General features: G+C 47.4%; 1 protein-coding gene across 1 annotated transcript; it reads left to right on the top strand.

Moving 5' to 3' along the window:
* The first annotated feature begins 1,988 nt into the window (after nt 1–1,988).
* Nucleotides 1,989–9,006, top strand: hepacama (hepatic and glial cell adhesion molecule a). Its single transcript, XM_076976799.1, has 7 exons — nt 1,989–3,027; nt 4,478–4,816; nt 5,057–5,338; nt 7,256–7,349; nt 7,623–7,687; nt 7,774–7,850; nt 7,956–9,006. The coding sequence occupies exons 1-7, from the start codon at nt 2,940–2,942 to the stop codon at nt 8,277–8,279; spliced, it is 1,269 nt and encodes a 422-aa protein (XP_076832914.1). The 5' UTR covers nt 1,989–2,939; the 3' UTR covers nt 8,280–9,006.
* Nucleotides 9,007–11,933: the final 2,927 nt, after the last annotated feature.

Here is an 11,933-nt window from a genome sequence, read left to right as displayed (position 1 = left end):
TCCTCTGAAATGTACTTCCTGAGCACAGCAAAGTTCATAAATCCCGGGAGTAACGTAGTTCTCCATTATGTCTGAATCTGGCGTGACTACGCTGCACGAACTTGTCTACAACTATCAAGGCACTTTCTCTGTGTGATGACCGACTCAACGCGCCCGGGGATGGATGAGAGATGTTGGAGACGCAATCACTGCACCGCCCCGAAATAACCCGAGTTCACACCCTGAAATAACCAAATGCACAATGTGTCATCTTTGTCATGTGTACCATCGAACCTGGCTTCCCCCCCCCCAAGATAGTCGAATGAACAGTGGCGCTGGGCTCCCGCCCACACACCCACCCACAAGCCCAGGCAGCAGTCTCAGCCTCTCCGGAGGAACCGCTCACAGAACCGGGCCTGTCACCGGCTCCGCCACTTACAGCATGCCGTCGGGATTTTTGTGCAGGTTGCCAATGGCAACCCAAAGCGCTGCACGAGCCCCGGCGCGCGCGCTGTATCTCCTCTGACAGCTGCGAGCGCCACGGTTCCTGCAGCGCACCGAACACGTCCTGCACACAAATACAATGTTCTCGTTGGGGCCCGAGAAGATCTGCAAGCTGCAGGAACGTGTTCATGATGTCCACTAACCTCCTGCAAGATGTAAGGAAACTAAACAGACGCGTAATGTGTTCCTTCAGGTGTTTCTTCATGTGGAAACGTAGCGTTGTGCACAACACTCACTGTAATATCTCTTAAAAATCGCTTTCAAGTTGCCCACTGGTTTCTTTGCCTGGGCAGTGCAGTCGTTTCACATGATGGCATCATCTTCGAGCTCTACGGTCTTTCACCCTCTAGTGGTCATTATACCTTCCTAAAAATAAACGATTACATTAAGAAGCTCAAATTAACAGCAGCTTAACCAAAATAGTGTTTTAGGGATATCTAGGGATGAAACATGGATCTGATCAAATACATTTTTAATAGAAATGGCGTGTACTTAGCTATAGAGACACAGCACCTAATATCAGTGAATAAGTCAGACAACACATAGGTGGCCACAGTTTTTGTGTTAAGAAACACATCACAGTGGTCATAGTTCCTGTGGTAAATAACACATCATGGTGGTCATAGTTTCTTTGTCTGAGAACATCTCTGTCAAAGCCCTGCTTGGTCACTGAACATTTCCTCTTCACGCTTTGCTGAACATCTTCACTGGTATTTCAGTCATACGATAAAGAGCTATACAAGGTGGTGGTGGTGGTGGTGGTGGAGTGTGTGTGTGGGAGTGGGGGGGGGGGGGGTTCTTTTATCCTTCGAAGTGTTGGACAGTAGAAGAGGTTCTCAGAGCTGAAGCTTTGATCAGCTGGAGTAGAAAAGACGCTTTAGTGTTGAGCTGGATGTCTGCTCATCTGGGAGCTTTCTGGAGAATCATCTCTTTCTGAACTACATGTATCCTGCTGGTTGCTAAGTGTCCGAGATTTTAATATTTATTCAATTTCTACCCTAACAACAAACAATAAACTCTTCAGAACATAAATTACAGCACAATAGCAACAGATTCCAGACTGATGTGATGGTGTTAGTCACACATCATGCTATGAAGGAAAAATTGAAAAAATTATGCAACTTGCTTTCAGTTAAGTAAAGAATGCCAAAAATCTGTTGTCTAGCTAGCTAAACCTTCATCATCCAATCAACATTTTCAGCCACGCCCCCTTTTCAGCCCCTCCCCATTTTCACCCCCTTTAGCCCCTCCCCCCATTTTAGTCCCTTCTATCTCTGGAGGTTTGGAGGGAGCAGATGAGGGAGGTTTGTTAGTAGTGATGTCCTTAGTGCCCATTTAAAGAAGATGTGTGTGTGTGTGTGTGTGTGTGTGTGTGTGTGTGGGAGGGGTCTGGGTGGCAGAGTTGCATGGTGTGTGTGTGGCGGGGGGGGGGGGGGGGGGGGGGGGGTCTGGGTGGGGGGGGTGTTTTTCAGGAACAGCAGATGCATTCATTACAGGCTCTTGTTCTGAGTTCACATGTGAGACTCTAGGGTTGGCTTTCTTTCATGTTCAGTGAGCGGGTCAAAGTTCCTTCCCTTCAGAATCTTATTGGACTGTACATCATGTCCCATGGCATTTATTTCTCCTTGTTGTTTCTTGTTCATGGAAGTTTCACACGATATGTCAGTATTTCTCCAGTTCTTTGTCTTGATTGTAGTGTGGCGATGAGCTGCTGTGTATGTAGACTCACATCAGCCCTTCAGTTCTCCAGTAACCACGTAACAGCACTCGGGCCGAGAGAGCAAACACAGTCTAACACTCATCCTGCCTCTGCCTAGTGACCAGAGAAACACAATAACACACACATACATGTGCACATGAGTGCACGCACACACACTCACACTTGTTTACACACTTCACTAGATAGACACAGAGCCACCCCTGAAAATAAACGCATATTGTACAGAGCCTTACACACACACACGCGCACACACATGTATTGGTGTTCTTGTGTGGAATTTTCACTGCCTTGTTGACTTTCGGGCAGTTAAATAACACGCTGCCTGTGTTTTTACCTCAAGTTTACCAGCCACATTATCAAAATGTTCATGTACCAGGGGCTTTCGGCCCCAACAAAGAGCTAAATACATGCCCCCACCACCAGGCAAACACACACACACACACACACACACAAAAACACAAACACACACACACACACACACAAAAACACAAACACACACACACACACACACAAAAACACACACACACACACACACACACACACACACACACACACACACACACACACACACACACACACACACACACACACAAAGCTGTTCAGGCAGGGGTCCTGAGAGAGGGGTCCACAGCAGACAGTCTCCTCTGGCAGGAAGCCTTGTGTGTTCGGCAGGACGCGCCTGCTGCGGCCAAATCATGCTGCGTGTGGGGGAGAGAAGCCCAGCGCTGCTCGCAAGATGAAGGCAGAGAGGCAGTCTTCCTCCAAACAGCCCACCGCTCCTGCACTGCTCCAGAAACTTTACCTCCTCGTCTTCCTCGTGGCAGGTAAGTCAGGAGCGGCAAAACCTTCACTGTTATAGGGGGGAGTGAAAGGTAGAAGTTTCGCAGGCAAAAGTTAGAAAATGCAGAAATGCACACGTGTTGTCTGTGTGATGCCACTTACACCACTGCAAGGGTTACTACTGCGTTTTTGTATGTTATGAAGTAGCTTATTGGTTTAATTTACAGATTGTATAATTGTTTTGAAGTGTTGAATTTCATACGTCTCCTGATAAAAACACTCATTTCTTATTGTAAATTAAGATTTATTACACAACACAAACGTCTCTTGTGGACATTGATTGGGGTGATTGAGGTAAAACAAATATCGGATATTAACGTCTGATGTGAAATACGATGTGATTATTTTACAGAGATGTAATTTATTTTTCTAGAGAGGCATGTGTGATGAGGGGAGATGTGATTAGTGTACAGAGACGCTGTGTGAGGTGGTTGTCATGGTCACCGTACAGAGACGCTGTGTGCGGATGGTGTGGGGTATTTAAGTCATGGTCACCATACAGAGACGCTGTGTGTGGATGGTGTGGGGTATTTAAGTCATGGTCACCATACAGAGACGCTGTGTGTGGATGGTGTGGGGTATTTAAGTCATGGTCACCATACAGAGACGCTGTGTGAGGATGGTGTGGGGTATTTAAGTCATGGTCAGTGTACAGAGACGCTGTGTGCGGATGGTGTGTGGTATTTAAGTCATGGGGTGTACAGAGTGTGCGGATAGTGTGGTTGGTGTCCTGTGGGACAAGTGGACAAAGACATTAAATTAAAGGAGGCCTGTTTGGACAGAAGGACATGTAGCCAACGAATTCTGTCTGCAAACCGCTACTGTCGTGTTATTGTGGTGGACTTTGATTTAGCAGACTCACTGGACCCCACTGTCTACCAGTGGCCAATCACAGCAGAGAATGTGTCCCTCCCAGCTGTCCCTCACTGGACGAGGGACGGCCCACAATCCTGATCTTTGTTGGCTCGTCTTGGCAAGCCATGAACATCAAGTACTGTTACCAGGGCGATGGAGACCTGCCATGCTGAGTTGCTCTGCACAGTCCGGGTATGGAGGGGTGGACGCAGACGGGTCTGGTGTAGTGCTACTGCAGGTCTGTAGTGCTACAGCAGGTCTGTAGTGCTACAGCAGGTCTGTAAGGCTGGAGAGGGTTTAGATGACACTGTAGGGTAACACTAAAGCTGCTCTTTCTAAAGCATTTACATTTACATTTACGGCATTTAGCAGACGCTCTTATCCAGAGCAAAGTTTATGTTGTCTTGTTTTATCTTGTTTGACTTAAACTTCCCTGTGGCAGAAGAACAGTCCATCATGTCCACACGTCCATCATGTCCACACGTCCATCATGTCCACACGTCCATCATGTCCACACGTCTTGCATCAGAATGACTGGAATCATGACTTGTGAGCTGCGTCTCTCTCTTCCCCCCTGAGCCGCCAGCTCGGTGAACATCACCAGCTCGTGGCCCGTGGTGCGTGGCACGCTGGGGGCCTCGGCGCTGCTCTCCGTCAGCTACACCAGCACCAGCTCCGACCGGCCCGTCGTCAAGTGGCAGCTGAAGCGGTCCAAGCCCGTCACCGTGGTGCAGTCCATCGGCACCGACGTCATCGGCAACCTGCGGCCCGAGTACCGAGGACGCGTGCACCTCTTCGAGAACGGATCGCTGCTGCTCAAGCAGCTGCACCTGTCTGACGAGGGCGCGTACGAGGTGGAGATCTCCATCACCGACGACACCTTCACCGGAGAGAAGCTCGTTAACCTCACCGTTGATGGTACGATGTTCTCATCATGCTTTGATTTCCTAGTATGTATATATATATATATATATATAGTATGAATATAGTATGTATAGTATGTATATCTTATTTTAGAGCTGCTAATGTTCCAGCTGGGCAAAGGTAGCTCTTAAAGACAAAAACATTTAATTTGTAAGTATGCCAGACAGGTGTGAAGAAGACTGAACACACACAAAAGCTTGTTCCTCATAGCAGCCGATGTCTCTCATCTCCCAGTTCCTGTGTCCAAGCCGCTGGTGCAGTTGGTAGCGTCCTCTGTGCTGGAGCTGACGGAGCTCTTCACGCTGAACTGCACCCATGACGGAGGCACCAAGCCCATCTACAGCTGGCTGAAGGGCGGGAAGCCACTGACCAACGACTCCCGCCTGCTTCTCTCCCATGACCAAAAAGTCCTGACCATCACCCGCGTCATGCTGTCTGACGACGATGTCTACGTCTGCACGGTGGAGAACCCTATAAGCACCATGAAAAGCCTGCCCGTCAGGCTTACTGTCTACAGTAGGTGTAGTGACTCTATCTGCCCATCAGGCTCACTGTCTACAGTAGGTGTAGTGACTCTATCTGCCCGTCAGGCTCACTGTCTACAGTAGGTGTAGTGACTCTATCTGCCCGTCAGGCTCACTGTCTACAGTAGGTGTAGTGACTCCACCTGCCCGTCAGGCTCTGTCTACAGTAGGTGTAGTGACTCTATCTGCCCATCAGGCTCACTGTCTACAGTAGGTGTAGTGACTCTAGCTGCCCGTCAGGCTCACTGTCTACAGTAGGTGTAGTGACTCTATCTGCCCGTCAGACTCACTATCTACAGTAGGTGTAGTGACTCTATCTGCCCGTCAGACTCACTGTCTACAGTAGGTGTAGTGACTCTATCTGCCCGTCAGGCTCACTGTCTACAGTAGGTGTAGTGACTCTATCTGCCCGTCAGACTCACTGTCTACAGTAGGTGTAGTGACTCTATCTGCCCGTCAGACTCACTGTCTACAGTAGGTGTAGTGACTCTATCTGCCCGTCAGACTCACTGTCTACAGTAGGTGTAGTGACTCTATCTGCCCATCAGGCTCACTGTCTACAGTAGGTGTAGTGACTCTAGCTGCCCGTCAGACTCACTGTCTACAGTAGGTGTAGTGACTCTATCTGCCCATCAGGCTCACTGTCTACAGTAGGTGTAGTGACTCTAGCTGCCCGTCAGACTCACTGTCTACAGTAGGTGTAGTGACTCTAGCTGCCCGTCAGACTCACTGTCTACAGTAGGTGTAGTGACTCTATCTGCCCGTCAGACTCACTATCTACAGTAGGTGTAGTGACTCTATCTGCCCATCAGGCTCACTGTCTACAGTAGGTGTAGTGACTCTATCTGCCCATCAGGCTCACTGTCTACAGTAGGTGTAGTGACTCTATCTGCCCATCAGGCTCACTGTCTACAGTAGGTGTAGTGACTCTAGCTGCCCGTCAGACTCACTGTCTACAGTAGGTATAGTGACTCTATCTGCCCATCAGGCTCACTGTCTACAGTAGGTGTAGTGACTCTAGCTGCCCGTCAGGCTCACTGTCTACAGTAGGTGTAGTGACTCTAGCTGCCCGTCAGGCTCACTGTCTACAGTAGGTGTAGTGACTCTATCTGCCCGTCAGGCTCACTGTCTACAGTAGGTGTAGTGACTCCACCTGCCCATCAGGCTCACTGTCTACAGTAGGTGTAGTGACTCTATCTGCCCGTCAGACTCACTGTCTACAGTAGGTGTAGTGACTCTATCTGCCCATGAGGCTCACTGTCTACAGTAGGTGTAGTGACTCTATCTGCCCGTCAGACTCACTGTCTACAGTAGGTGTAGTGACTCTATCTGCCTATCAGGCTCACTGTCTACAGTAGGTGTAGTGACTCTATCTGCCCATCAGGCTCACTGTCTACAGTAGGTGTAGTGACTCCGTCTGCCCATCAGGCTCACTGTCTATTACATTCTAAACTTTTAAGCACACAAAATTCAGGGGCATCGTGGAAAATGCAGTGATAAGACAAGCTTTTCCACAGTGGAGCTCATCATATCTTCCTCTTCCTCATCTTATATCACTCCCCTGCCGTTCTGTCTGCATGCTTTTTTCATTTAAAAACAACCCCAGTCACGCCTCATCTTGAGAAACCTGGTAACCAAAACGCCTTTAGGGCCTTTCGGGACTCCTTTAACTCACCCCCCCTGTTTGGCTTCTCCAGGCTGGCGTCTGGTGAGCACTATGACATTTTCACAGTAACTTTAAGCGTTTGGGGTCTTCTTAATTTAGGAGATGTCATTAAGCGATTTGTTGGGGTGATGTCCGTCAGCAGTGTTGAATGTGCCTGATTGGTGCAGAGAGGAACATGTTTCCAGGACAAGAGAGGAACCATGACAACAACTGCCCGCCCACTTTTCTTCCTGTCTTTCACAGGACGGAGCTCTCTCTATATCATCCTCTCCACCGGTGGCATTTTCTTGCTTGTAACCCTGGTGACGGTGTGCGCCTGCTGGAAGCCCTCCAAAAAGTAACCCCACTGTCCTCACGTCTCACGTCTCACGTCTCACGTCTCACGTCTCACGTCTCACGCTGGTGGTTCTGGAGCAGACCAGCAAACTGCCTCACGTTGCTCCGGCTACAATAAGACTCAGTGTCAATAGCCAGCACAAAAACACATGCAGGGAAATATTAGCACTTCCATGTTTTACTGCAAACATTCAGCAAAGTGACCGAGCAGTCTGGCCAAATGTGTTTATTCAACATATTAACACCCTGGTCATTTGTTAAATTAATTATGCAGAAACAAGCAGCATCCGTTCAGACAGGGCGCACGAGACACGGAGCAATGGACCGGAGGTCACGAAGGTAAGACTCCAAAACGCAGCTCACTGCCTTTACAATCGTCTTCTGTTGTTTTGAAGACTAGCAATAAATTTGTACATACTTTGTAGTTGCAGTCGATATTGTTCCAGGAAGAAATTACCATAATCGCAAAAACCCAGGAGGTTTGTATGTTTTGAAAGAAACGGTAAGAGCAACTTTTTTGAACCCCCATTGTATCTCGTGAAGATAGAAACATACTTCACTTTGAGTTGGTGCACTGAGCTGTCTGTCACGTCTAATATATGTGTAGGACTTTGCTGAGGGGGAGGAGGAACCCCCGTGTAACTACATGCACCCTGTGGACCCCCACGGCCCGCCCCACTATCCCGGCACCTACCCGCTCCCAGACACCTCTCCAGACGCTTATGGCCCTTCAGGACGAAGATACCCCCGCACCCCTGTCCCCTCTCCACCCACGAGCCCTCATTCGCCAGTATCAACCCCGCCCTCATCCTCTCCACCACTCCTGCGAAGCTTGACGCGGAAGCCCCGCCTTCCAGTGGCCGGCCCCACCCAATCACATGCAGAAGACCTGCCTATTGTGCATGACGCCAGTATTCACAGTCACATCTAAAGAGAGAGAGAGAGAGAGAGAGGGAGAGAGAGAGAGAGAGAATGAGAGACAGAGTGAGAGAGACAAAGAGAGAGAGAGAGAGAGAGAGAATGATGATACATCTAGTTCATCCATATAAGCACAGCAATGTTATCAGCACTAATGATAAAAATACAAAACAGAGATCACATACAGGAACATGCAAAATAGTTAAAATATCAGATACCATATACCAGATACCAGATACCAGACGATGCTGAAGTGAGATGTTTTCTTCTTGATTTTAGTACATATGACAATTTGTTGTAGTTTTTCTTCTTCTCACTGTTTGAAGCTCAAAACTGCATAATTAAAGAGGGAAAACCAGTATAAATCCAGTATAAAATCGACACACTGTCATCAGAAGAACAAGTGTGTCCAGTTCTAGTTATATACAAATGCGGACTGTGTTTTTTTGCACTCGTAAATTACACAACGAAGTAAACTTCTGTCGTCAAGTTTATGTTTAGCCTTGGTGTTTAAAACATATCTATAATATAGTTATGTACCTGTTTGCAACAATACCACTTTACATGTGATACCAGGATGGGGTATTGTACATATGTTTATATAAATTTGTTGTAATAGCTATATTACTGTGACCTCTCCATATATTATTCACAGTGACCGTCTGGATGCCTTAAAAGTTTATACATTTATACATTTAAAGATAGAACCCAAACAATAAAAAAGAAATTATTTAATTGGATTATCTGCAATTCTTCAAGGGCAAGTGTTCAAATATATTATTAGTGTGGAGAGGTTGGGTTATTAACAAACTGTGTGAATGGGGGGGTTAGTGTCAAACAATGTTTACGTGCAGGTGGGTTTAATGTCAAACAGCGTGTGAGAAAGTTTGAAGTTTGGGGACTTAATCCATTAACTCCTCATAACCACTAGAGGGCATCATAATTACTCCTCTTAACCACTAGAGGGCATCATAATTACTCCTCTTAACCACTAGAGGGCATCATAATTACTCCTCATAACCACTAGAGGGCATCATCATTACTCCTCATAACCACTAAAGGGCATCATCATTACTCCTCATAACCGCTAAAGGGCATCATCATTACTCCTCATAACCGCTAGAGGGCATCATCATTACTCCTCATAACCACTAAAGGGCATCATCATTACTCCTCATAACCGCTAGAGGGCATCATCATTACTCCTCATAACCGCTAGAGATCATCGTCATTACTCCTCATAACCGCTAGAGGTCACCATCACTGTAGCGAAGAGTTTCACTCTGTCAGCAGGCGCTGAGTTGAGAAACCTATTTAATGTATGCCCTATATAGTGAACCGTTTACTCGCGTTTGTCGGAGTTGGTAGTTACTCTCTCAGTTCACTCTGATCTAAAAAAAAAACAAATTATTATTTGATACATGTGGAGTTGAAAACAGGATTTTCTTTTTAATTGCAGCAAAAATATAAATCAGCTACTGTACTACAGTAGAACAGTCACAGCCCAGTTCTTATTGTTACCTTCAGGAAGCCATATCATCTAAATCATAATGTAATGATACTTTAGTGTAGTATTGGTACTATAGTGTAGTAATGATTCTAACACTTTAGTGTAGTATTGATACTAACACTTTAATGTAGTATTAATACTAACACTTTAGTGTAAACATTGAGAGACACATTGTTGAACATGCATATTGACCCAACCTGCTGTTACTACTCATCTCCTTCTCAATTCCCCAGACATCAAACAAACAATTTACTCACTGGATCTCTTAAGGAGGGGGGCAAATGTGCTCATCAGATCCCTGAAGAAGGAGGTGTAATTATTGGATCCCTGAGGGAGGGGGCAGGTGTGTTCTCTGGATCCATGAGCGAATGGGAAAACTCTTCGCCAGGAAAACTTAGCAACCACTGCAGCCTTGCAGGAGTGGCTATTTTTTTTACTCAAGCAGCATTATTCAGACAGGGACACCAGTCTACGAAGCTACAAACCACTACCACTACTCACACTCTCTTCCCCCGGTGCGCTATCCCCCCGGGGAAACAAGGCCGCTCGCACACACCTGAACACAGGGCTCTACACCACACCTGAAACACACCTCACTACTACACCACACCTGAAACACACCACACTACTACACCACACCTGAAACACACCCCACTACTACACCACACCTGAACACAGGGCTCTACACCACACCTGAAACACACCTCACTACTACACCACACCTGAAACACACCACACTACTACACCACACCTGAAACACACCCCACTACTACACCACACCTGAACACAGGGCTCTACACCACACCTGAAACACACCTCACTACTACACCACACCTGAAACACACCACACTACTACACCACACCTGAAACACACCCCACTACTACACCACACCTGAACACAGGGCTCTACACCACACCTGAAACACACCTCACTACTACACCACACCTGAAACACACCCCACTACTACACCACACCTGAAACACACCCCACTACTACACCACACCTGAAACACACCTCACTACTACACCACACCTGAAACATACCTCACTACTACACCACACCTGAAACACACCTCACTACTACACCACACCTGAAACACACCCCACTACTACACCACACCTGAAACACACCCCACTACTACACCACACCTGAAACACACCTCACTACTACACCACACCTGAAACACACCTCACTACTACACCACACCTGAAACACACCCCACTACTACACCACACCTGAAACACACCCTACTACTACACCACACCTGAAACATACCTCACTACTACACCACACCTGAAACAGACCTCACTACTGCACCACACCTGACACCCACCCCACTACTACACCACACCTGAAACACACCACACTACTACACCACACCTGAAACACACCCCACTACTACACCACACCTGAAACACACCTCACTACTACACCACATCTGAAACACACCACACTACTACACCATACCTGAAACACACCCCACTACTACACCATACCTGAAACACACCTCACTACTACACCACACCTGAAACACACCTCACTACTACACCACACCTGAAACACACCTCACTACTACACCACACCTGAAACACACCCCACTACTACACCACACCTGAAACACACCCCACTACTACACCACACCTGAAACACACCTCACTACTACACCACACCTGAAACACACCCCACTACTACACCACACCTGAAACATACTCCACTACTACACCACACCTGAAACACACCTCACTACTACACCACACCTGAAACACACCCCACTACTACACCACACCTGAAACACACCTCACTACTACACCACACCTGAAACACACCTCACTACTACACCACACCTGAAACACACCCCACTACTACACCACACCTGAAACACACCCCACTACTACACCACACCTGAAACACACCTCACTACTACACCACACCTGAAACACACCACACTACTACACCACACCTGAAACATACCTCACTACTACACCACACCTGAAACACACCTCACTACTACACCACACCTGAAACACACCCCACTACTACACCACACCTGAAACACACCCCACTACTACACCACACCTGAAACACACCTCACTACTACACCACACCTGAAACACACCTCACTACTACACCACACCTGAAACACACCTTACTACTAC

Source organism: Brachyhypopomus gauderio, chromosome 16 (assembly GCF_052324685.1).
Source record: "Brachyhypopomus gauderio isolate BG-103 chromosome 16, BGAUD_0.2, whole genome shotgun sequence".
Lineage (NCBI taxonomy): Eukaryota > Metazoa > Chordata > Actinopteri > Gymnotiformes > Hypopomidae > Brachyhypopomus > Brachyhypopomus gauderio.
Note: the sequence above shows the minus strand (reverse complement) of the source record. Positions and strands in the feature narration are given on the sequence as shown.